Below are 27,887 nucleotides of genomic sequence, written 5' to 3' on the forward strand. Positions count from 1 at the left end.
TGAAGTCTACAAGATTTGGACAGTGATTGGATTTGGGGGTGAAAGGACAGATGGGAGTCTAGGATTACACCTAGTACCCTGGCATGAGGGGAGGGAATGATGGTTGTATTATTGATCTTGATGGAGAAGTCAGGGGAGGGGGCACGGGCTGGAGGGAATACTAAGAGCTCAGTTTTGGAAAGAATGAGTTTGAGGAAGTGGAGTGACATCCATGTCGATATGTCACTTAGTAGGTTAGTAATGCGGGAGGAGAATGAAGGGGTGAGGTGAGGAGGAGACTGAAGGGGTGAGGTGAGGAGTAGAAAGAGAGATTTGTGTGTCGTCAGCATAGAGATGGTACTTAAAGCCATGGGAGTTTATCAAGTGACCAAGGGAGGAGGTGTAGATGGAGAAGAGCAGGGGCCCAAGGACGGAACTTTGAGGGACCCCAACAGAGAGAGGGAGTGAGGAGGAGGAGGCAGAGTTATTGGTAACACTGAAGGAGCATTGGGATAGGTAAGAGGAGAACCAGGAGAGAGCAGAGTCTCGAAGGCCAAGAGAGTGGAGTTTTTTGAGGAGGAGGGGATGGTCAACCATATTAAAAGCTGCAGAGAGATCAAGTAATAGGAGTATGGAATAGTGGCCATTGGTTGGGATGAGTACGGAGTAGTGGCCATTGGTTTTAGCAATTAGTAGATCATTAGTGAGGTTTAGTAGGGCAGTTTCAGTGGAGTGTAGAGAGTGAAATCCAGACTGTAAAGGGTCAAGAAGGTTGTTGTCAGTGAGGTCGGAGCTCAGGTGATGTATTATACATGGTGATCATATCCCCCCTTATGTATTATACATGGAGATCATATCCCCCTTATGTATTATACATGGAGATCATATCCCCCCTTATGTATTATACATGGAGATCATATCCCCCCCTTATGTATTATACATGGAGATCATATCCCCCCTTATGTATTATACATGGAGATCATATCCCCCCTTATGTATTATACATGGAGATCATATCCCCCCTTATGTATTATACATGGAGATCATATCCCCCTTATGTATTATACATGGAGATCATATCCCCCTTATGTATTATACATGGTGTTCATATCCCCCTTATGTATTATACATGGTGATCATATCCCCCCTTATGTATTATACATGGAGATCATATCCCCCCCTTATGTATTATACATGGAGATCATATCCCCCCTTATGTATTATACATGGAGATCATATCCCCCTTATGTATTATACATGGTGTTCATATCCCCCTTATGTATTATACATGGTGATCATATCCCCCCCTTATGTATTATACATGGAGATCATATCCCCCCTTATGTATTATACATGGAGATCATATCCTCCTTATGTATTATACATGGAGATCATATCCCCCCCTTATGTATTATACATGGAGATCATATCCCCCCTTATGTATTATACATGGAGATCATATCCCCCTTATGTATTATACATGGTGATCATATCCCCCCCTTATGTATTATACATGGAGATCATATCCCCCCTTATGTATTACACATGGAGATCATATCCCCCTTATGTATTATACATGGAGATCATATCCCCCTTATGTATTATACATGGAGATCATATCCCCCCTTATGTATTATACATGGAGATCATATCCCCCCTTATGTATTATACATGGAGATCATATCCCCCCCTTATGTATTATACATGGAGATCATATCCCCCCTTATGTATTATACATGGAGATCATATCCCCCTTATGTATTATACATGGAGATCATATCCCCCTTATGTATTATACATGGAGATCATATCCCCCTTATGTATTATACATGGAGATCATATCCCCCCTTATGTATTATACATGGAGATCATATCCCCCCTTATGTATTATACATGGAGATCATATCCCCCTTATGTATTATACATGGAGATCATATCCCCCCTTATGTATTATACATGGAGATAATATCCCCCCTTATGTATTATACATGGAGATCATATCCCCCCCTTATGTATTATACATGGAGATCATATCCCCCCCTTATGTATTATACATGGAGATCATATCCCCCCTTATGTATTATACATGGTGATCATATCCCCCTTGGGATTTTTAATATCAGACCCTATATTGTTTATAAATATATTATTAAGTCGGGGTCCCAACACTGTACCTTGGGGTACCCCACTAACCCCTTCCATACCGGGCACTTTTTCCCCCTTCCTGCCCAGGCCATTTTTCAGGTTTCAGCGCTCTCACACTTTGCATGACAACTGCGCGATCATACAACATTGTACCCAAAGTAAAAACTGGGGGATATCTGTACCGTCCTGACATTTGGGGGGATATCTGTACTGTCCTGACATTTGGGGGATATCTGTACTGTCCTGACATTTGGGGGATATCTGTACTTTTCTGACATTTGGGGATATCTGTACTGTCCTGACATTTGGGGGATATCTGTACCGTCCCGACATTTGGAGGATATCTGTACCATCCTGACATTTGGGGGATATCTGTACCGTCCCGACATTTGGGGGATATCTGTACCGTCCCGACATTTGGGGGGATATCTGTACCGTCCCGACATTTGGGGGATATCTGTACCGTTCTGACATTTGGGGGATATCTGTCCCGTCCTGACATTTGGGGGATATCTGTCCCGTCCTGACATTTGGGGGATATCTGTCCCGTCCTGACATTTGGGGGATATCTGCACCCTCCTGACATTTGGGGATATCTGCACCATCCTGACATTTGGGGGATATCTGTACTGTTCTGACATTTGGGGGATTTCTGTACTGTCCTGACATTTGGGAGATATCTGTACTGTCCTGACAATCTTAGACCTCTAGAAATTAGATTGGCCGTCAGTACTTCAGGATCGATCAATTTTCAGATATCTCCCATAGTTTGTGAACTCTATAACTTCCCTTCAGACTAAATCATAAATACTAATTTGGATTTTTTTCACCAAAGACATGTAGCAGAATACATCTCGGCCTAAATTTATGAAGAACAATTATTTATTTGCAAACTTTTATAACAGAAACAAAGAAAAATGTGGGGTTTTTTTTTCAAAATTTTTGTTCTTCTTTTGGGAAAAAAATTAAGCCATCCATTGTATACAACTGTCATGTGACCTGCACTATATACTCTGTTGTACATTACATACTCCTGACCCCTGCACTATATACTCTGTTGTACATTACATTCTCCTGACCCCTGCACTCTATACTCTATGTTGTACATTACATACTCCTGACCCCTGCACTATATACTCTATGTTGTACATTACATACTCCTGACCCCTGCACTATATACTCTATGTTGTACATTACATCCTCCTGACCCCAGCACTATATACTCTGTGTTGTACATTACATACTCCTGACCCCTGCACTATATACTCTATGTTGTACATTGCATACTCCTGACCCCTGCACTATATACTCTATATTGTACATTACATAGTCCTGACCCCTGCACTATATACTCTATGTTGTACATTACATACTCCTGACCCCTGCACTATATACTCTATGTTGTACATTACATCCTCCTGACCCCTGCACTATATACTCTATGTTGTACATTACATACTCCTGACCCCTGCACTATATACTCTATGTTGTACATTACATACTCCTGACCCCTGCACTATATACTCTATGTTGTACATTACATACTCCTGACCCCTGTACTATATACTCTATGTTGTACATTACATACCCCTGACCCCTGCACTATATACTCTATGTTGTACATTCCATAGTCATGACTTCTGCTCTCCCCCTCCCCCCACTGCTATATATACACATAATATGGATTCTCTTTTGTTACACCCATTTCCTCCCAGCTGGACATTTTATATCGGATGATGTGATTGGAGCACAGACTTTTACATGGTGATAATAATGTGATAACATCCTCCAACTTTGGACCCTTAAACAGAAAGTGATAATGAGGGAGGAGTCAATACCCCAATGATGGTGGTCTTCAGGATCAGTCCAGTCTTCATCTTGGTTGTTCTCCCCCCATCCTCACTCTCTGACCTCTGGTGGGGCTCAGCCCCACTGTTCTTCATGACTAAATCATGGACTAAATAAGGAAGTGCAGTACTTCTTGTGTTGGGAAGATGGTGATGAGTGATAGAGGGGGTGGGGACCCTCGTCCTAGAATCCTCTCATCACTGTCTCTCCTATAAAAGACAGTTATGGTTGTTTCCTCACTCTCTGACTAAGGTCCATGAATAAAGAAATGACCTGGTAGGAGATCAGAGGAGCCATTTCCTAGTTCCCTTGAGGGTGGAATTGTAAGCTCCTCAGAGACCAAGTTGCCTGATGTGGGCGGAGTCCTGGTTTGGGGGAACCAATCAGCTCCTGTCTAGTAATCCTCTTTGTCTTTGTATTTTAGTCCATGGCCGGGAGATGAGGAAAACCTCCGAGGATTGTCTCACTTTGTCTCCAGACTGGAAAGTAGAAGATGAGGACATCACACAGTATAGTCCAGGAGAAAACCCGGCTCCCTCCAATGTCCATCCGGCACCACCCAGTGTAGATGGACCATCGGATTCCTCGTATCCTGAGGAACCTCAGACTGTGCGGGACCCGGCTGGCCTTCCAACAGGGAAGAGATTCTCCTGTACTGAGTGCGGGAAGAGGTTCAGTTCTACATACAATCTTAATGTGCATAAAAGATCTCACACGGGGGAGAAGCCGTATTCCTGTCCTGAATGTGGGAAATGTTTTTCAGAGAAGTCCAGTCTGCACAAACATCAGAGATCTCACACAGGGGAGAAGCCGTATTCCTGTCCCGAGTGTGGGAAATGTTTTTCACTGAAGCACATTCTTTACATCCATCAGAGATCTCACACGGGGGAGAAACCGTATTCTTGTCCTGAGTGTGGGAAATGTTTTTCAGAGAAGTCCCATCTTTACAGACATCAGAGATCTCACACGGGGGAAAAGCCGTATTCCTGTCCTGAGTGTGGGAAATGTTATTCATTGAAGTCCAGTCTGCACACACATCAGAGATGTCACACAGGAGAGAAGCCGTATTTCTGTCCTGAGTGCGGGAAATGTTTTTCAGATAAGTCCAGTTTTTCCAAACATAAGAGATCTCACACGGGGGACAAGCCGTATTCCTGTCCTGAGTGTGGGAAATGTTTTTTAGATAAGTCCCATCTTTACACACATCAGAGATCTCACACAGGGGAGAAGCTGTATTCCTGCCCTGAGTGTGGGAAATGTTTTTCAGTGAAGTCCAGTCTTTACAGACATCAGAGATCTCACACGGGGCAGAAGCCGTATTCTTGTCCTGAGTGAGGGAAATGTTCCTCACTGAAGTCCTATGTTCCTGTACATCAGGGGTCCCACACAACCCTGGAGGTGTATTAGTGCCTTGAGTGCGGGAAATGTCTTCTAGATGAATGTTGCTGGACATCCCAGCTCTCATGTGGGGAAGAAGCACACCCTGATATACACCTCAGATATACTCCATGGCTGATCTTCATCATGGAAGAAACAGTTCATAAGGAGATCAGAGGTCCTCAAAGACATGGATGAAGTGTGGGGCCGGGTCGGCCATTGATGGCAGGGGAAGAATAAAAATGAAGTCCTGACCTAGAGCACTGGGCTGACTTCTCATTGGGGTGCAGCCTATATACTAGAGATGGTTTGCACCTAAATGGAAGGGGGTCTGCTGTGCTGGGGGAGGGGTTTATGGGAAGACTGAAGGAGTATATAAACTAGGATGGAGGGGGGAGGGAGAATTCAGTTAAAATGGGGTAGACAGATCAGACATGACAGTACTTATTGGGGGGTGGAATGGGGAAAGATGGGGGGAGGGCTATGGCAGATGGTAAGAAGGTTCCCATGTTACAACCAGTGGAATTGGTACCATTTGTATGAAAATAAAAAAATACACAAAATCCGTGTGAACAAGGTGTCGGTGAATGGACAAGGTGTCAGTGAATGAACAAGGTGTCAGTGAATGAAGGAGGTGTCAGTGAATGAAGGAGGTGTCAGTGAATGGACGAGGTGTCAGTAAATGGACAAGGTGTCAGTGAATGGACAAGGTGTCGGTGAATGAACAAGGTGTCAGTGAATGAACAAGGTGTCAGTGAATGAAAGTGTTTGTTCCCCAATGCCAGAAGTGTGCCCAGCACAATAGGTGAGTTGGAAGGTTTGGTGCATGAAGAGAACTAGGATTGAATTGGTATTGCTGAATCTTGGCTTCATTCCTCACATGACTGGGCCATTCATATTCCTGGCTAGGTTCTCTTTCGGAGAGACGGGGGAAATAGGAAAGGGGGTGGAGTCTGTCTCTATGTGAGAAGTGATCTCAGAGCGAGTGTGAAAGAGGACCTAGTTGATGGAGAGTGTGATGAGGCTGAAGTATTATGGGTGGAACTGCACATGGGGGGCGGTACTACAAAGGTCATCATTGGAGTTTGTTATAGGCCTCCCACTGTTAATGAGGAGGTGGAGACTCAGCTCCTCCCACATATGGAAAGGGCTGGGACAGTGATAATAATGGGGGATGGTAACGACCCGGAAAGTGACTGGAGTAATGGGACTGCAGGTGTAAACACAAAACAACCCCTCCTGCCCTCTATGGCCCAGAACAAGGGTGGATAGATGGACCCGGAACTTGAAGAAATTCCCCACCAAGGCATCAAAGGTTGTGCGGCTCTAAACAAGGCTGGGGAAGCCCCACCAATACTGGAAAGTGAAACAAAAAGCGCACCAACCTTGTGCATTACCTCAGTAAAATGTGATTTTATTGGATGTGAAAATATCCTCACAGAGAAGTATAACACGCGTGTAAAGTCCTTGGTGAGACTTGACCAATCAGAGACCAGCGTGAGTCTAAACACGAGGGAAGTTTCTCAGAGTCGACGCGTTTCGAGTCCCTTCTTCATCAGAGCTGACTTGGCAATGACAGTCCTCTTCAATATATAACAAAATAAATCCGTGACTCCTAAACTAAATCCCACCAAAAAGTCACACTTTCTCCCCAGAAAGTACAATATAATAAAATAACTTTTTGTGTAAAATTCAAATACAATTAAAATAATTAAAAATGATCACCAATTACAATCAAAAAATGTCCAATTCAAATGTGTCCAACAAAATCCAAAAGTCCAAATTCCAGACTTCCCTCCAGTAAGAAGGATAATAATCCTAATTGTTCCACGAAAAACCTCAAAACAAAGAAATAAACTATATAGTGCATTCCCCTTATATACATAAATAATCCTCTAATTCCTGCAAATCACAAACATTCAAAAATGTGCAAAAACACAAAAAAAAAAAAAAAATATATATATATAATACACAAATTGTGAACACTCCGTAACCATTCCAACACTGTGTGCGCTCCGTGACCGTTCCAACACTGTGTGCACTCCGTGACCGTTCCAACACTGTGCGCTCCGTGATCGTCCCAACACTGTGCGCTCCGTGACCGTCCCAACACTGTGCGCGCTCCGTGACCGTCCCAACACTGTGCGCGCTCCGTGACCGTCCCAACACTGTGCGCGCTCCGTGATCGTCCCAACACTGTGCGCGCTCCGTGATCGTCCCAACACTGTGTGCTCCGTGACCATCCCAACACTGTGTGCACTCTGTGACCGTGCCAACACTGTGTGCGCTCCGTGACCGTCCCAACACTGTGCACTCTGTGACCGTCCCAAGACTGTGTGCTCTCCGTGACCGTCCCAACACTGTGTGCACTCCGTGACCGTCCCAACACTGTGCGCGCTCCGTGACCGTCCCAACACTGTGCGCGCTCCGTGACCGTCCCAACACTGTGCGCTCCGTGACCGTCCCAACACTGTGTGCGCTCCGTGACCGTCCCAACACTGTGTGCACTCTGTGACCGTTCCAACACTGTGTGCATTCCGTGACCATTCCAACACTGTGTGCACTCCGTGACTGTTCCAACACTGTGTGCACTTTGTGACTGTTCCAACACTGTGTACACTCCGTGACCATTCCAACACTGTGCGCACTCCGTGACCGTTCCTACACTGTGCACTCCGTGACCCAACAAACAATAGTATTTGTACGCTTATTCAATACTCTGGAATGAAAACTCCTCCCATTCCTTCATTCCGGGATGAGACTTCCAAGGTCCTCACAAAGATAAGAAGACTCTTTTAGACGGATCACCAAGGCAACGGGACACATTTATCAGCAACTTACATCTGAAAAAAGGAACTTCCAGCTCTTTCAGTAGCTCTCTAATATAACCAGCAATCAATGGCTGAAAACCATATGTTTCAAACCAACAAAATGGCCGCGGTGACACTTCCGGTTAGCGTGTGTGCGTCTTGACGTCACATCCCCTAACGTGTTTCGTCTCTTCCGGACTTCATCTGAAGGGATACGGACGTCTCTTCAGCCGCTCTTTTATTTAAATGCCTCTCAATAGCCAGAGGCCATGTCGGCCATTTTCAATAAGGGCAAAACCGTCCTTATAAGTTCCTTTCTCAAATGCATTTTAAACAACTATGTAACAAACCTTTCTGGATCGGTAACAACGTCATCACATGATAGAAAACATAGACATTAGCCACACAGAAAACATGAAATCACATGAATTATAGAACATCCTCTTCTCAGCCCAAAACGTTCCGTTACATATATACCTCCATATATCCTATACCATATAGGAGACATTCCTGGATCTGGCGGCAGAGGAGGTAATACGTAGATGAACCCCTTCAGGGGGAGGAGTTGATGATAATATATTTGCTCCCAAAGCTGGCCTACATGGTTCAGTTTTATCGTTCAGCCAGCGGGATGACCATAAAAACTGAAGTGATTCCCCCATCCACACATTGGAGGTGGATGGGGGAATCCTCCCCGCTGCACTCTTGTATTCTGACAATGGGGGACTCCTCCGCTCTCAGAATACACAGATCAGCACTGAAGCTATTGGCTGCAGCTGCTGGGGGAGTGGCTTTTATCCGGCAGTGGCTACACATGGATGGAAATGTGAGCGATCCCTGCTGAACCAGCTGAATTTCCATGGATCTATGGTCACCTTCAGTGACTTCCCCCTCATCTCCTTCATGATGGAAGTCATGCTGAGATCATCTCCCATTGGCTGAGCAATATTCTCATTTGTCTCTCAGCTCCTTCTTGCTATTCCTCGTCCTGCCTGTTGTTTCCTTGGATTGATTTTCTGTGTAGTGACCCCGGCTTGGTCTCTTGGATGCGCTCGTCTGTTGCTTGCCCTGACCTTTCTCCTGATTCCTGGATCTCCTCCTCATCTCTCCTCCATATCCTCTTACACAGCTTTTCTCCACACCTGCAGTGACCCTGGGGGGAGGAAACTTGGCACCAGCACGCCACCAAATCCATCCCCACCATTAGGGGCTCTGGAGACAATTGTCTGCTATTTACACTCCGTTCCTCCGCACGTCACCTGATCACATGACAGCTTACTTCCACAGATTCCGGACAGATTTCTGGATGGTAAAGGTCAAAGGTCACTCTTCAGTTTAGGAGAGGTAGGACGCACCCAGGAACAAGGATTTGGTTTGTATGGAAGCCGCATATAGAGGACCCCTCAAATCTCCCCATCCAAATGTCCCTTCATCCAGAGTCTATATGTCCTATGACATCACACTGACCTCACAGCTCCTCCTCCCAATGTCCCTCCATCCAGAGTCAGAGAATCCTATGACATCACACTGACCTCACAGCCCCTCCTCCCAATGTCCCTCCATCCAGAGTCAGAGAATCCTATGACATCACACCGACCTCACAGCTCCTCCTCCCAATGTCCCTCCATCCAGAGTCAGAGAATCCTATGACATCACACTGACCTCACAGCTCCTCCTCCCAATGTCCCTCCATCTGATTTTTTCTGATGCTCTTAGGATGTGGGGCCCCTTGGTATCCTCACATGTAAAATGGGACTGTTGGTCCTGCGTTGTATGTAATGACATCAGAATGCTGCAACAAGCCTATACCCTGCGTAGTGTGGGGGTCCTGTGGGGGGAATTATACCTCAGCCTGAAGTGGGGCTTTAATAAATGGAGACCTGAATGGAGAGGTAAGGAGGATTCTGGGAATATCATTTGATGTGACTCTTTGTGTTCAGATGTAGAGTTTTCCTCCTGTGAAGTCTGGAGATCATATGACATCACATTGCCTCCACCTCCCTCCCTGATAGAAGAGAGAAAGAAGAAGAAGATTCTAGAAGTCACCAGAGAGATCACTGAGCTGCTGACAGGAGAGGTGAGCGGTGCCGGGAATTCTGGGACATTCTCCAGTAACAGACAAGGGATGTGTCTGGATGGTGACTGTATCATTGTGTGTGTCAGGTTCCTATAAGGTGTCAGGGTGTCACTGTCTATTTCTCCATGGAGGAGTGGGAGTATTTAGAAGGACACAAGGATCTCTACAAGGACGTCATGATGGACAATCAGCCGCCCCTCACATCACCGGGTAAGAGGAGACTTTATTGTAAAGGAGAGAGCAGTACGGAGGATCCACCTAGATCCCCCATCATCTGATAAACACATAGAAACAATGGATTCAGTCAGTGTGTGTGTTTCCTACAGATGGATCCAGTCATGGGAACCCACCAGAGAGATGTCCCCGTCCTCTGTATTCCCGGGATTCCACACAGGAAGGTCACACCATCCCTCACCATCATCAGGTAGATGATGACAATTATTGGTAGTTGTGATTTATACACAGCATGTTTGTTACAATGAATGTTTTATTATATCTTTCAGAGTGGAATCCTCGGGGATGATAATATTGATGTTAAAGAAGAGTATAAAGAGGAGGATGAGGAGTATGGAGTGATGGAGGAGTTTTCAGAAGGACACAAGGATATGATGGAGCCACCTAATACCAGGAACCCACCAGAGAGATGTCCCCGTCCTCTGTATTCCCAGGATTCCACACAGGGAGGTCACACCATCCCTCACCATTACAAGGTTGGTGGGGCGGGGAGCATGGACTTGGGACAATATATGGAGTTTTTATGTGACCTTATATTTTACAGAGAACATCTTCTATCATTTTCTTGGTTTAGGGTGAAGATCTGATAGATATAAAAGTTGAGGTGAAAGCAGAAGAAGAAGAGGCGTATGTGAGGGATGATCAGCAGTCTATGGAGGAGGATGGAATAACGGGGACATTTATAGAGGAGGACACTCCTACAGAGATCAGCACAGGTGGGTCATGAACACTAAATCCATTCCTCCACCCATACTTGTCATGCTTCCCTTCACATTGATCCAGCACCAGGTTTTGCCTCCTGTCCGTGTTGCTCGGGTTCCTGCCTATCCCCCCTGAACCTAGGTATTATCAAGTCTTTGCACCTGTGTGTTAGTGTTCCAGCAACGTGTCTTCATGTGGAAGCCGGACCCCTCTGGTTCCTGTGGTGTTCACTGCTGCTTGAGTATTCCCATATTCTGTGTGCTGTTGGATCCTGTCTTTGTTCTCTGTGTTTTCCCTCTGGCTGTGCAGTTATATTCCCTTTGGTTTCTGTCCGTGGATCCCCTCATTTCCTGTTGCTGTGTGTGTCCTTCTCAGCATTGTTTCCTGTTGTTTGCCTGCAGCCCTTTCCATCTTGCTGAGTCTCTCTCTCTGCACCATTGCTCAGCATCCCTCCCTCTCCTGCACTTTACACGTGTTCCCTGCATCCTCTCCCCGGAGCCCCTTCCTAGGTTGCTGCAGTAGGTGACCTTGGTTCCTAGTATCCTGTGTGTACCGCGTGTCCTTCCAGCATGCTATTTGGTTGCACTGTGCCTGCACGGGTGTGTTAGAGAGCCGCAACCTGGGGGCTGCCATGCCGCACAACATCCACCCCTCCAGTGGCTCTGGTGAAGACCGGATGGCCCCTTAGATCCTGCAACTCTTGTGTGCGGTCACACTGCTCCTGTATATGTGAGGACCGGTACCCAGCTACACCTGTTTAGTTGTTTCCACTGGTCCACTATAGATCCTGAGGTTACAGTCCCAGGTGGTCTTCTGCTCTGATCGTGACAGTACTGCTCTCTGATTGGTCCAGAGTAGAGTAACCACTGCAATATCAGCACATGGGACACAATTTATGTATCTAGACTGCTTTTATATTGATTCTGGGGTTCAGCTGGCAGCAAAATGTTCATCTTCTTCATAGGTGTTGCTCTACCTAGGCACTTGGGGCATGTGTCTTGGGGTTCTTACCAATGGCCGGATCTAGCAAGATCTGCTTGTCTGCTGGCTGTGCTGGGTGGAGGGATATGTCTGTAGTGTCTCAGACCCAAGTCACTGAGTGCAGTCTCAGGAGATGGGAGGCAGCGGTGTGGGATCTCTGCAACTTGTCTACAGTAAACATTTAAACTCCCTCTAAATACCTATAATTTGATTCCTGACCCTTATACTGTATATTAAATAGTATATTGCATGTTACATATACCTGACCCCTGCACTATATACTCCATGTTGTACATTACATACTCCTGACCCCTGCACTATATACTCCATGTTGTCCATTACATTCTCCTGACCCCTGCACTATATACTCTATGTTGTCCATTACATACTCCTGACCCCTGCACTATATACTCTGTTGTACATTACATACTCCTGACCCCTGCACTATATACTCTATGTTGTACATTACATACTCCTGACCCCTGCACTATATACTCTATGTTGTACATTACATACTCCTGACCCCTGCACTATATACTCTATGTTGTACATTACATACTCCTGACCCCTGCACTATATACTCTGTTGTACATTACATACTCCTGACCCCTGCACTATATACTCTATGTTGTACATTACATACTCCTGACCTCTGCACTATATACTCTATGTTGTACATTCCATAGTCCTGACTTCTGCTCTCCCCCTCCCCCCACTGCTATATATACACATAATATGTCTTCTCCTCTGTTCCCCCCATTTCCTCCCAGCTGGACATTTTATATCGGATGATGTGATTGGAGCACAGACTTTTACATGGTGATAATAATGTGATAACATCCTCCAACTTTGGACCCTTAAACAGAAAGTGATAATGAGGGAGGAGTCAATACCCCAATGATGGTGGTCTTCAGGATCAGTCCAGTCTTCATCTTGGTTGTTCTCCCCCCATCCTCACTCTCTGACCTCTGGTGGGGCTCAGCCCCGCTGTTCTTCATGACTAAATCATGGACTAAATAAGGAAGTGCAGTACTTCTTGTGTTGGGAAGATGGCGATGAGTGATAGAGGGGGTGGGGACCCTCGTCCTATAATCCCCTCATCACTGTCCCTCCTATAAAAGACAGTTCTGGTTGTTTCCTCACTCTCTGACTAAGGTCCATGAATAAAGAAATGACCTGGTAGGAGATCAGAGGAGCCATTTCCTAGTTCCCGTGAGGGTGGAATTGTAAGCTCCTCAGAGACCAAGCTGCCTGATGTGGGCGGAGTCCTGGTTTGGGGGAACCAATCAGCTCCTGTCTAGTAATCCTCTTTGTCTTTGTATTTTAGTCCATGGCCGGGAGATGAGGAAAACCTCCGAGGATTGTCTCACTTTGTCTCCAGACTGGAAAGTAGAAGATGAGGACATCACACAGTATAGTCCAGGAGAAAACTCGGCTCCCTCCAATGTCCATCCGGCACCACCCAGTGTAGATGGACCATCGGATTCCTCGTATCCTGAGGAACCTCAGACTGTGCGGGACAGAGCCGGCACAGGGAAGAGGTTCTCCTGTACTGAGTGCGGGAAATGTTTTTCAGATAAGTCTAATCTTTACAGACATAAGAAATTGCACACTGGGGACAAGCCACATTCCTGTCCTCTGTGTGGGAAATGTTTTTCACAGAAGCCCCATCTTTACATACATCAGAGATCTCACACTGGGGAGAAGCCTTATTCCTGTTCTGAGTGCGGGAAATGTTTTTCACAGATGTCCCATCTTTACACACATCAGAGATTGCACACTGGACAGAAGCCGTATTCCTGTTCTGAGTGCGGGAAATTTTTTTCAGGGAGATCCGGCCTTAACACACATCAGAGATTTCATAAAGGAGAAAATCCATATTCTTGTTCTGAGTGCGGGAAATGTTTTTTGCAGAAGTCTGATCTTTACAGACATCAGAGAACTCACATGGGGGAGAAGCCACATTCCTGTCCTGAGTGAGGGAAATGTTCCTCACGGAAGTCCTGTCTTCCTGTACATCAGGGGCCCCACACAACCCTGGAGGTGTATTAGTGCCTTGAGTGCGGGAAATGTCTTCTAGATGAATGTTGCTGGACATCCCAGCTCTCATGTGGGGAAGAGCACACCCTGATATACACCTCAGATATACTCTATGGCTGATCTTCATCATGGAAGGAACAGTTCATAAGGAGATCAGAGGTCCCCAAAGACATGGATGAAGTGTAGGACCGGGTTGGCCATTGATAGCAGGAGAAGAATAAAAATGGAGTCATTACCTGTCATTGGCTGAGTACATTTTTTTAACATTCTTTATTGAGTTTTCTAAAGAGATATACAAAGAAGCAATATGTCTGGGGTGAAAGAGGAGACGAGTAGCTCATACTTCTTGCCATGACTTCTGAATAAAAGATAAATCACAGTAACCAATGAAATAATTATAATCTCTCCAATAAAGAAAGAGGAAGGAATCTTCTGGCAGGAACTGACCTGGAGGTGTGACCGGGTGTGATACCTGATCAGAAAACATGGATGGACTCTCTCCTGAGACTTTGTTCCCAACTCCAATAAGTGAGAGGAGCAGAATGTCATAATGTTCCTAGATGTCATGATAAAGCCAAGGAAGTAAGGTTCGGCCATGAGTGCGCACAGACACATCAGGAGAGCAAAAGAATGACAACGTCATGAACCAGAAAACCAAGGTATACACGGCCAGATGGGGAGCAAGTAACACCTGGTATGTATGCGTGTCCTCAATGCGTGTTCCATACACGGCTGTCTGATCTCTACAATGTAACCACCTTCACCAACCCATCCATAGAAGTAAAAGAAGACAACATAGAGGATTGCTCCAAGGATGTAAGTGTTGCTGCAATAAAAGTGTCCCATCTATTATGGAAATGTCTGACTGAGGCTTGGTTGTTGAGCTCCATGTCTACCTTCCCTCTGTAAATCAGAAGACGTAGATCTTTTTCAGTGTCTGTGATGGTGGGGGACAAGGTGATAGTCCATTTCTTACGAATAGCCCTGTGGGCCACCAGTAAACATAATAATATCCACCGCAAGCTCCTGCGGGATTTGTGAATGTGGGTTTTCTGAGCTGAATGGAGAGTTGTAGCGGAGACGAAGAGTAGAAGAACAGGGTCCATGGGCCATGGGGAGTGAGCAGCCACAAACTCCTGAGATGTAGGCTAACACTTGTTCCCAAAAGGTTGAGATGCGGGGCCATTCCTGAAATCGGTGGAAGAGAGAGGGCGGTGCTCGCTATATAGTGGATTTGTGGAGAGTTCTTAGTGGATAGAAATGGGATGATGGTCCCATGGAAGGGCTTACATTGAGACTCTCCAGGATTCATTCACCACAAGTCTTTGCACTTTGTTCTATCCTTCCAGTATGTTGCCCACCAGGTTCTCCCCCGGTATGACCTTGCTCCAAGATTTCACAGATGTGGGATGTAGAGGTTTAGTAAAGAGAGAGTTTAAAGGTCGATAGATGTCAGATATGGAGTATTTCCATTCCTGTAGGAAGCGATCCGATATGGAAGTTTGAGAACATTGTTGTTTGGCTGGGCAGCACCAGTTTATACAACCTGAGAGGTGTAGGTAGTAGAGAGAGGGATGGCTTGGCAGGGCATAAGTTGATGCAAGGGTTGGGAAAGATTTCAAAGTTCCTGATGGTTCAAATATGCGTCATACAGGGAGGCAACGCAGGAGAGCCCCTTAGAACTCCAAATGTTGAAAGCCGCATATTGAACAGCTTCTGGAAACATTGTAATGCCTCTTATGGGCAAATATTGGGAGACATGGGGTGACAGGCCCAGTTTGCTCTGTATGTCCCTCCATGTAAGAATCAGATCCCGTATCAGAAGGTTGTGTTGAATACTTGTGGGGAACAATTGTATTTTGCAATGCAGGAGTGCAGCTAAGTCATATGGTTGCCTCACTGCCAACTCCAAATCATAATTGTTGTATGAGGAAGCCTGAAGTATCCAATCTGTCCCTATACACAATAAACAGGCAAGGTCATACAATCGAATATTGGGAAAGTTTGCTCCACCCTCTTTTTTTGCTCCCCTTGTTTAAGCAGTAACCAAATTGTTTGAAGAGGGTACAATAGGAGAGCAAAGCTCACCATTTTGAACAGGTGGCATCCCCCAAAAAGCGATAGGAGAAGGTACATCCATGTTTCCATCTCATTTCCTATTTTAGATATCAGTGGAGGGTAGTAATGATAGACCGAGGATGGCTGCTTCCCTATCGTAATGCCTGAATATGTGATCTGAACATTTGCTACGTGAAGAGAGACTGCTGGGCCCAGGGAAGGGTGTTGGTTTGAGAAAAGGAAAGTATTCCACTCTTAGCAGAATTGATTGGAAGGCCAGAGCACTGTAGGCAGCTTGTGAAGACCTGATGGAGAATGTGAATATCTGCCACAGGATCCGCCATAAAATATAAGAATATCATCGGCAAATAGGACTACACAGAGTTCTTCTTGACCTGTCTGAATCCTATGTATTGGGGCTCTGGAGGAAAGGTAACGGGAGAAAGGTTCCAGGGCAAGGTTGAAAAGAAGAGGTGAAGGGGGGGCAACCCTGGTGAGTACCCTTCGTGCAGCAATATTTCACCTGATATGAGACCTGCAGCTACCACCCTGGGTGAAGGTGCAGAATCCATACTGCTGAAAAGCCATCAGAAGAACCAGAGCAAGCCAATGATAGCTGACATTATCCAAGACTTTTCCAGCATCCAATGTAATAATAGCTCGATCCTCAGACGGGTGTACCTTGCCTTGTTCCAGCACTGCAATAACTTTCTGAATGTTGGAAGCCACTGGTCTACCATTAATAAAGCCAGCCTGGGCAGTATGGGTAAGGGAGGGTAATATTGCAGCCAAGAGGGATGCTACTATTTCAGAGAGTATTTTAGTGTTCACATTTAGGAGGGATAGGAGTCGGTATGCCTCCGGTTCAAGTGGGTCCTTGCCCTTATTAGAAATCAATTTTATATTGTCTTGGTGACCCATTGGAAGGTATGGGCCCCCCTCCCAAACCTCGTATATACTGTCAGTAGTTGAGGGATGAAGAGAGTCCATCATCTTATACAATGCTGGTGTGTAGCCATCAGGACCAGGTGATTTCCCACTAGGTAAGCCTTTAATCACCTCAGACTCTTCCTTTAATGAAATAGGGGCATTTACAGATTGCAGGTGGGAGGGGCCAATAGTGAGTAAATGAAGTGAGTCTAGGAATTTTGTGGTCACCTGAAGGTCTTGGATCTAGATATAGAGTGGCACAAATATCTTCCAGTATTTTATTGGTTTCTTCTGGGGAGGAGACAAGGGCAGCAGAAGTATCCTTTAGGGAGGCTACATGAGTTGGTTGAAAAGACCCTTTGCTTACCCACCTTATCACCATATTTACACAATTGTGAATCAGCATAGGAACAATTTACTGTATATGATTACCCAGCCAAGTCCTTCCTGTGTTAGCGCCTCCACTCTGCTACCCAGCCGAGTCCTTCCTGTGTTAGCGCCTCCACTCTGCTACCCAGCCGAGTCCTTCCTGTGTTAGCGCCTCCACTCTGCTACCCAGCCGAGTCCTTCCTGTGTTAGCGCCTCCACTCTGCTACCCAGCCGAGTCCTTCCTGTGTTAGCGCCTCCACTCTGCTACCCAGCCGAGTCCTTCCTGTGTTAGCGCCTCCACTCTGCTACCCAGCCGAGTCCTTCCTGTGTTAGCGCCTCCACTCTGCTACCCAGCCGAGTCCTTCCTGTGTTAGCGCCTCCACTCTGCTACCCAGCCGAGTCCTTCCTGTGTTAGCGCCTCCACTCTGCTACCCGGCCAAGTCCTTCCTGTGTTAGCGCCTCCACTCTGCTACCCGGCCGAGTCCTTCCTGTGTCAGCGCCTCCACTCTGCTACCCGGCCGAGTCCTTCCTGTGTCAGCGCCTCCACTCTGCTACCCAGCCGAGTCCTTCCTGTGTTAGCGCCTCCACTCTGCTACCCAGCCGAGTCCTTCCTGTGTTAGCGCCTCCACTCTGCTACCCAGCCGAGTCCTTCCTGTGTTAGCGCCTCCACTCTGCTACCCAGCCGAGTCCTTCCTGTGTTAGCGCCTCCACTCTGCTACCCAGCCGAGTCCTTCCTGTGTTAGCGCCTCCACTCTGCTACCCAGCCGAGTCCTTCCTGTGTTAGCGCCTCCACTCTGCTACCCAGCCGAGTCCTTCCTGTGTTAGCGCCTCCACTCTGCTACCCAGCCAAGTCCTTCCTGTGTTAGCGCCTCCACTCTGCTACCCAGCCGAGTCCTTCCTGTGTTAGCGCCTCCACTCTGCTACCCGGCCGAGTCCTTCCTGTGTCAGCGCCTCCACTCTGCTACCCGGCCGAGTCCTTCCTGTGTTAGCGCCTCCACTCTGCTACCCAGCCAAGTCCTTCCTGTGTTAGCGCCTCCACTCTGCTACCCAGCCAAGTCCTTCCTGTGTTAGCGCCTCCACTCTGCTACCCGGCCGAGTCCTTCCTGTGTTAGCGCCTCCACTCTGCTACCCAGCCACGTCCTTCCTGTGTTAGCGCCTCCACTCTGCAAACCCAGGAGATGTTCACCTGTCCTTCACTCCAAGCCAGGACCCCCAGAAATCCCCCCTGTGCCCATCTCAGGCTCTCTCCTTCCATTCCATTCCTGTGTTAGCGCCTCCACTCTGCTACCCAGCCACGTCCTTCCTGTGTTAGCGCCTCCACTCTGCTACCCAGCCGAGTCCTTCCTGTGTTAGCGCCTCCACTCTGCTACCCAGCCACGTCCTTCCTGTGTTAGCGCCTCCACTCTGCTACCCAGCCGAGTCCTTCCTGTGTTAGCGCCTCCACTCTGCTACCCGGCCGAGTCCTTCCTGTGTTAGCGCCTCCACTCTGCTACCCAGCCAAGTCCTTCCTGTGTTAGCGCCTCCACTCTGCTACCCAGCCAAGTCCTTCCTGTGTTAGCGCCTCCACTCTGCTACCCAGCCAAGTCCTTCCTGTGTTAGCGCCTCCACTCTGCTACCCGGCCGAGTCCTTCCTGTGTTAGCGCCTCCACTCTGCTACCCAGCCACGTCCTTCCTGTGTTAGCGCCTCCACTCTGCTACCCAGCCGAGTCCTTCCTGTGTTAGCGCCTCCACTCTGCTACCCAGCCGAGTCCTTCCTGTGTTAGCGCCTCCACTCTGCTACCCAGCCACGTCCTTCCTGTGTTAGCGCCTCCACTCTGCTACCCAGCCACGTCCTTCCTGTGTTAGCGCCTCCACTCTGCTACCCAGCCGAGTCCTTCCTGTGTTAGCGCCTCCACTCTGCTACCCAGCCACGTCCTTCCTGTGTTAGCGCCTCCACTCTGCTACCCAGCCGAGTCCTTCCTGTGTTAGCGCCTCCACTCTGCTACCCAGCCAAGTCCTTCCTGTGTCAGCGCCTCCACTCTGCTACCCGGCCGAGTCCTTCCTGTGTCAGCGCCTCCACTCTGCTACCCGGCCGAGTCCTTCCTGTGTTAGCGCCTCCACTCTGCTACCCAGCCAAGTCCTTCCTGTGTTAGCGCCTCCACTCTGCTACCCAGCCAAGTCCTTCCTGTGTTAGCGCCTCCACTCTGCAAACCCAGGAGATGTTCACCTGTCCTTCACTCCAAGCCAGGACCCCCAGAAATCCCCCCTGTGCCCATCTCAGGCTCTCTCCTTCCATTCACAGGACTTTTCAGAGGACATCTGACAGGGAATGAGGACATGTTATTACCACCCCCACCACCTGATTTCACCCTACAATGGCTCACTACCACATTGTAATTGTGTGCATTGTACGTAGTGGTGGTGTGGCCCCATTGGGCCCAGTGGGGGAGCTTGATAAGAGGTGCTGCTTGTCAGACTCTGCACCCCGAGTTAATAATGCTGCAGACACGGCCTGTTAATAGCCCCATCTGGCTGTTATTTTACAGTTTGAGAGCAGAAACACTGGCTCAGCTGTCCATTTTTACCACCCCCAAAACCCAACTGAAAGAGACCAATCTCATGAGCAGTGATATCTAAAATAAATTGAATAACTCTAGCGCTAACTATGGTGAAATGAAAACAACAAAAATTACAATTAAATACTGTAGCCGCTAGTGCACACAACCCATGTCTCAGTGCGGGAAATTATACAATCATAATGTGAAGTGAAAAAATGCTGCGCTACATGAAACAATGGCACAATCCTTATATAACCAAAAAACAAAGTGAAAGAATAAAAAAATATATATTATAAGATAAAATAGTAGAAAAAAATATTAATATTGAAATAAAAAAAAAAAAAAAAATATATATATATATATAAACAAAAAACACAAAAAATAAAGAATCAAAAAAAAGTCATTCAAAAAATCAAGTTCAATCAATAAAGTGTTCATTCAGTGAGCCCTCCTTTTGGATAATGAAAAATATGTGCATCTGTTATGAATTCCCGTGCAGAGACATCCTCCACCATATATCTGCTCACCATCCTCCGCCGTGTATCTGCTCACCATCCTCCACCATGTATCTGCTCACCATCCTCCACCATGTATCTGCTCACCGTCCTCCGCCGTGTATCTGCTCACCATCCTCCACCATATATCTGCTCACCATCCTCCACCATGTATCTGCTCACCATCCTCCACCATGTATCTGCTCACCATCCTCCTCCATGTATCTGCTCACCATCCTCCACCATGTATCTGCTCACCATCCTCCACCATGTATCTGCTCACCATCCTCCGCCATGTATCTGCTCACCATCCTCCGCCATGTATCTGCTCACCATCCTCCACCATGTACCTGCTCACCATCCTCCACCATGTATCTGCTCACCATCCTCCACCATGTATCTGCTCACCATCCTCCGCCATATATCTGCTCACCATCCTCCACCATGTATCTGCTCACCATCCTCCGCCATGTATCTGCTCACCATCCTCCACCATGTATCTGCTCACCATCCTCCACCATGTATCTGCTCACCATCCTCCACCATGTATCTGCTCACCATCCTCCACCATGTATCCGCTCACCATCCTCCATGTATCTGCTCACCATCCTCCACCATGTATCTGCTCACCATCCTCCACTATGTATCTGCTCACCATCCTCCACCATGTATCCGCTCACCATCCTCCATGTATCTGCTCACCATCCTCCACCATGTATCTGCTCACCATCCTCCACCATGTATCTGCTCACCATCCTCCACCATGTATCCGCTCACCATCCTCCACCATGTATCTGCTCACCATCCTCCACCATATATCTGCTCACCATCCTCCACCATGTATCTGCTCACCTCACGCAGTGTGACTGCACATTATACAATGTTACGGTCAAACTGCACTTTTGGTCCCATATGGACTCAGAAGATCAGCTTGCTGAATGAAGACTCCAAAGTAATCTCCCTCCTGATAAGCGTCTTTGTATCAGCCGTATTCCTCATTAATAAGAACTCCACATGGTGCTTTATCCTTTTATTCATCAATTACACATAAGAAATGCTCTCACGTTCCGGAGGTGTATATTGCACCAGGTATGATGAACATCCAGTGATGTACTGATCAGACACAAGGTGGCAGTATCATCTCAGTAGCAGAGTCCTGCACATGCTCAGAACAGACACCATCCATCGGGGAGGAGTGTGCGGATGACGTCATGATGTTGCCATTCATCGGGACAGCGGTTGTAGTACTCTCTATCCGGCCCTTGGAAGGACATTACAGCAGGCAATAGCATTCACTAAGGGGCCCCGTGCTTTGCCTTGCATCACATGATGGATGGTGTCTGTTCTGAGCATGTGCAGGACTCTGCTGCTGAGATGATACTGCCACCTTGTGTCTGATCAGTACATCACTGGATGTTCATCATACCTGGTGCAATATAGACCTCCGGAACGTGAGAGCATTTCTTATGTGTAATTGATGAATAAAAGTGTAAAAGGATAAAGCACCATGTGGAGTTCTTATTAATGAGGAATACGGCTGATACAAAGACGCATATCAGGAGGGAGATTACTTTGGAGTCTTCATTCAGCAAGCTGATCTTCTGAGTCCATATGGGACCAAAAGTGCAGTTAGACCGTAACATTGTATAATCACACTGCGTGAGGTGAGCAGATATATGGTGGAGGATGGTGAGCAGATATATGGTGGAGGATGGTGAGCAGATACATGGTGGAGGATGGTGAGCAGATACATGGTGGAGGATGGTGAGCAGATATACGGTGGAGGACGGTGAGCAGATACATGGTGGAGGATGGTGAGCAGATACATGGTGGAGGATGGTGAGCAGATACATAGTGGAGGATGGTGAGCAGATATATGGTGGAGGATGGTGAGCGGATACATGGTGGAGGACGGTGAGCAGATACATGGCGGAGGATGGTGAGCAGATACATGGCGGAGGATGGTGAGCAGATACATGGTGGAGGATGGTGAGCAGATTGTCATGGAAATTTTGTATTGTTGGTCGAACTTTAAATGTGTCATGTATTTGTGTTATTCATATGTCTCTCGTGTGGCTTAATTAAAGCTCTGAAGGCTGCAATTGGGCCATGCGCATGTACAATGTATGTATTACAGTACTCAGCTTGGTAATGGATGAGATGGCAGATCTGCGCTTATAGACCGGCGTGTATACCACCACGGCATTCCATGCGAATGCCGCTGTCAGTAGACCGTGGGCCTGTATCCACATATCAGCAGCATGGTACCACATGGGCTTCATAACGCAATGCGCAAGCGGTGTGAACTCCACGTGTAGGCTTATGCATATCTTACAGCCCATTACCAACTTGAAACTGTATCTGGGATGGATGTGTTTTAATAAAGATCGTATCGGGCCCATCCAGGTACAGACTGATATTTTTAGGGAGTGCTTGTGCAGAGAATTTTACATACCAATAGAAGCTAGTAGGACAGGAAATATGACCTCAGATGGCTCATAGGGGGGAAGGGGAGGAAGTCTGCTGACCTCAGAAGGTTCATGGGGGAGGACCAGTGATAGATAATAGCAAAGGCTATGCTCCAATTGGAATGTACATCCTCTGTATAAGCAATCCCCATTGTATTGTTCGGTGGGAGGGATTGACTTTATTCATGTGGGGGGCATGTGTGTATTCTTAATAAAACAGAGAGCTGAGCCTAAAATCAGCCCTTATGTGGATTGCAACCAGCCTTAGAGTGTCGTGTGATCATTCCAGGGTAACGGAGCTCCATCACCCACAAATTCAACAGAACCAAAGTATTTGGATGGGCAGGAATCGTGTAGTTTGGCTGCAGTCGTGGTAAGCGAGATTCGCACAGCTTTATGGGGGATTTCTGCGCATCCAACTGCGAGTACTCACGGTAAGGGGAAATTCGTTAAAGCGAATTTCCAAGACAGTTTGGCGAGCCTGGTGGATACTAACGCGTATTCTTGCGTAGCTAACCTAGAACGAGGGGGGAATGGCCATCATGAACTAGCAAAAAGTATGCCGGCACATTTCAGGTCTCTCTGCCATTAAGAGGATCGCTTTTTGCGTGTTCGTGTGGCTGATTTCGCTCTCTGTTAGCTAACAAGAAATACCGCTTAACAAGGACCTCGTTTTTTGTCCTAAACTCTTGATTTGTGGGTGAAAAGACGAGGGTTTGTCTCTGCTGAGAGCAGCAGGGGGGGTGGGTTTTGGTTGGCTGGATTTGGTCAAGTTTAAAAATCTTCCAACCAAAAATTAAACGGGTATATGTTTTAGTGGGTAAAAGTTGTTGCATAGTGTTAGGTAAGTATTTGTGGGCTGTAGGTACTGTGGTGATTGCTTTACCCCCCTCCACGTGAGGTAATTATTACAGTGCTGAAAGGCTTAGGTTAATTGTTAACTGTTGTAAGATCTCTGTGTGTATGTGATCTGTACAATGTTTTGTGGTACCACTGCTCCCAGCAAGCATGCAGCAGGGGGTCCTTTTTGTTACATGTGCATGTTAGTGTGATATGTTGGTGTTTTATGTCCGTTCTGTGATTGTGCCCAAATTGTGTTGTATGTGTACTTCATATTGTTGTGTAATTGTCCAGTGTATGTTCTGTCTAAAAGTCTGTTTTATGTAAGAGGCAATTTTGAGGCTAGAGTCTGCCGTGTGCTCCTCTGTGGGGGGTCATTCTAGTATCTGCAATGTGCTCCTCTGTGGGGGGTCATCTTCTTGACAAACCACATGGACTCCTTTTGTTTGGTGGCCATTTTGTTGGCTACCAAATGTGCAGTAATCTCTATGCAATGTGCATGAAGTTTCCTATATGCATTTGACCCATATTGTGTTTTTAATCCAAATTTTTTACAGTTTCATTTGTTTGCTTTTAGCTTTAAATTTGCGTATTGCCTGCCAATTTAAAGTGTATTAAGCGAGTTTTCCCTTCATGTGTTCCACATTTAATGATCGCGGTGTAGTCTGGGTTTTTGCACATAGATTTCTTGTATAGTGATTATGTTTTTCTTGTGTTTTTCCTGTTAAAAGTAGTTCCTTATTGTAAAGCGGGTTTGTTTTAAGCTGCTGTGTCGCGTGTTTCACGTCCAGCAGACTTTTTGTGTAAACGGTTCTAGGTGGTTGCAGTAAAGATTGCGTGTATAACGTGGATCGTTTAGCGGTGCTGATAGGAGTGATTTTTGAGTCAGCAACAAGGTTACTTTTGGCGCAGTTTTTCGGTTTACCTCTGTGTAATTGTTTTACTGTGAAACGTCCCGTGTTTTTCATAAGGATCCACTTTGTCCTTTTTAACAGTTTTTCAGGTTGAAAAAGGGTTTTTCTGTGTGTATTAGGAAAGTTTTTTTCTTTTTACACAAATTTCCTAAAGGTCAGTTAGCAGGTTTCTGCCCAACCAGTGACCCCTAAGTAACATCCAAGAACCCCTCTTTTTGTTTTGACTTGTGTTAGCTACTGTGTGCAGGGAGAGAAAAGCCACTTTCATCATTGTGCGGTGTGGCCTGCCAAACACAGTGGGTGATGAGAACCACATAAATTGCGCTGTGTGAGTGGGCGGTCCAGGGAAGTGTAACGCTTAGCCTGGTTACCACAAACACTTCGGGTGGTCAGGATCACACAAATTGCGCTGTGGGAGTGGGAGGTGTGCTCTCAGTCTGACCGCCACTTGATGCGCTTCGGGTGATCGATAAGTATCACATAAATTACGCTGTGCTGGGAAAGTGGTGGAATCAGGCCTCTCGGTAGGATCCCACCGAGTGCTCCAGGGGGTAAACAGGTACCCGGACGCGGGATATATACCAGTGACTAGTCACGATGGGCAGTAGTCAGTCCATGAAGAGAGAGGGGGAACCAGCCCTCTTCAGGGTAAGGACAGCTGCACAACTGATGAAGGTGAGTTTGGGGGGGAAGTCTACAGAACCCCTCAAAAGGTGGAATAAATGGTCGAAGGGTACCAGATGGGAAATTCCCCGGGAAGGTACATTTGACGCATGGAGGTGGGAAAAATTCATCTCTGAATTTGAACCACGGATGCAGGCGTCAGAACTAGAGATCGCACAGCTATGGCTTCACAGGTCAATCCGATTAGGGAAGCAGGGCATACATAAACTGGTGTCTGTCCGGAAGAACCAGGTGATGTATACCTGGCCTCCAGAGGGAATAAAACAGGAGGATCCAGTGTCAGAGGTGGAGGAAGCTCTTTCAGGGCTGACTCTACTAAGGCAGGCAGGATCAGGGTCTGCTGGGGTTCCCCAACAACCAACAGTGGCTGAGATAAGTATAACTGCACCTGTCTCTTCTGTTAGTGACGTCACTCTTGACATACCTTCTGTGTCTTCTGTCTCTATGCCTCTGCCTCTACCTCTCCCTTCTCCCTGCTTCACCCCAGCTCCTTCTGTTTCCAACTATGAAGCCTTCTCAACAACCGATTTGCAGACTATCTGTGAATCAAGGGGAATAGACACCCGGTTAAAAAACAGGGCGGATTGCATCAAAGCGCTACGAACCACTGATCAGACCCCTGCCCCCCAGCTATACCCTGATCTGAGGGACCTCAAACCTGAAGGTGCAGTAAGCGAGGTGGTTAATCTAAGCCCACCGATGATGCTGGGTCAGCCCTTGCACTCTTCCCGGACCGAGGCCTATCCAGTCAGGGTGCAGCAATTTGAAGGTCCTCCCAATGCACGGGGGGAACGGACTTTAGGGGAACGGGTAGTTTGGCATGTCCCCTTCACCCCGGCAGAGATCCGCACTATTCTGGCTGAGCTCCCGGACTATCGAGTCAATCCGAGAGGATTTGCTCGAATGTTTGGACAAAACCAGTTCAGCTATGGTATGAGCGGGTCAGATTGTGCACAGATCCTACGGGCAAAGGTGGGCATGGAAGTGGCCAGTACAGTGATTGCAGGGTGCTCTATAACCACGCATGAGGAGATGACTTCAGGGGGCAAAGAGTTCTGTACACAGCTAAAGGCAAAGCTTCCAGAAATGTATGGTGCTACCTCTACTACGGACATGATGAAGCTCACCCAGGGTCCTAATGAGGAAAGCGCCTGCTTCTGGCGCCGTCTCAAGCAGGCGGCACTGGATGCGGATCTGGAAGTTGGACCTGATGCTCCAACTGAAGGGGTAAAGGTGACCGCGACGCACATTCTGTTGCGGGCCAAATTTTTGGAAGGCATCGATACTAAAATTCGGGAAAGGCTGGTTCTGGCCCGACCCGAATATAATGAGATGTCTATCCCTGCTATCCTTTCCACTCTTGCGGCAATAGAGAGGGAAATGGATAGAAGAAAACAAGACAAGGCCAAAGTTCTTATGTCCCAGACCCCACACGAAAAACCAAGGGATCTGGGTCACAGGAAGGATAGGCCCCCACCCAGGTGCTTCCAGTGCCACCAAACGGGGCACATGAGGAGGAGCTGTCCCCAATTACCTAAAGGTCGGTGGCAGTTCATTCCTGATGAGTCCTCCGCCCCTATGACCACCATGGTAAGTAACTCCTATGAATTCTCATAGGAAGTTGACAAATCGGTGTCGGCCCAGATCCATCTTTTTCTAGAGGAATTAAAATATCCCCTCCCTTGCCTCACTGACACCGGTGCAGCAAGAACGGTCCTGCGAAAACAGGACATCCAAGGCAAGGTACCCCTCTCAGGGGAAAACCCTCCTAACCCCTACTAACCTCACTATCAAACGATGCACTATTCTTAACCCAGCTTCTCTTCTTCCTGTGTCGGAAGATGAGAAGGGGGGGGAGGACAGCAATGACAGTGCTGAATTTTGCAACACGACTAACAATACTAACACCTCTTCTGCTAACATGTCTTCTTTGTCCACTACTAATCTCTCTTCCAAAGGACACGACTGCATCTCTTTGGTGGAACTGGAGTCAGCGGCGACACACCCCATATCACCCCGAGAGTAGCGGTAAGGTTGAACGTCTTCCGATACCCAAAAACCTTGGCCTGAGTGTCTCCCCATTGCCCCCTATTCCATCCGGAATGCCCCTCGGCAACCACATGGGCTGTCACCCTACGAGGTGTTGTTTGGGGGACCTCCCAAAACAGGGTTGTACTTTCCTCAACAGTTGTCGTCTTTGCATTCACAGCTTACAGGTTATGTGCAATCTCTGCAACGGGAGCTGCAGAAGATACACCATCGGGTTCGCGAATCGCTCCCCGATCCAAATACAATAACAGGTGTTCTTTCTATTGAGCCAGGTGATTGGGTCGTCCTAAAGAAACATCAAAGAACCGTACTCGAGCCACGGTTCACCGGACCATACCAAGTCCAGCTGAC

At 47.2% G+C, this 27,887-nt stretch overlaps 1 protein-coding gene across 1 annotated transcript in view; it reads left to right on the forward strand.

Moving 5' to 3' along the window:
• The window catches only part of LOC149435381 (uncharacterized), a 97,434-nt gene extending 82,200 nt beyond the window's left edge, over positions 1-15,234 (forward strand). Inside the window, exons 8-15 of the mRNA XM_089662712.1 lie at positions 4,397-4,597; positions 10,100-10,236; positions 10,323-10,446; positions 10,563-10,660; positions 10,740-10,946; positions 11,045-11,186; positions 13,481-14,069; positions 15,108-15,234. Of these exons, the coding sequence (XP_089518838.1) occupies positions 4,397-4,597; positions 10,100-10,236; positions 10,323-10,446; positions 10,563-10,660; positions 10,740-10,946; positions 11,045-11,186; positions 13,481-14,069; positions 15,108-15,234 (1,625 nt within the window). The remainder of the gene's footprint in view (positions 1-4,396; positions 4,598-10,099; positions 10,237-10,322; positions 10,447-10,562; positions 10,661-10,739; positions 10,947-11,044; positions 11,187-13,480; positions 14,070-15,107) is intronic.
• The last annotated feature ends 12,653 nt before the right edge of the window (positions 15,235-27,887 follow it).

Source organism: Staurois parvus, unplaced genomic scaffold (assembly GCF_062004578.1).
Source record: "Staurois parvus isolate SC_StPar_1 unplaced genomic scaffold, SC_StPar_1.0 ptg001525l, whole genome shotgun sequence".
Taxonomy (NCBI): domain Eukaryota; kingdom Metazoa; phylum Chordata; class Amphibia; order Anura; family Ranidae; genus Staurois; species Staurois parvus.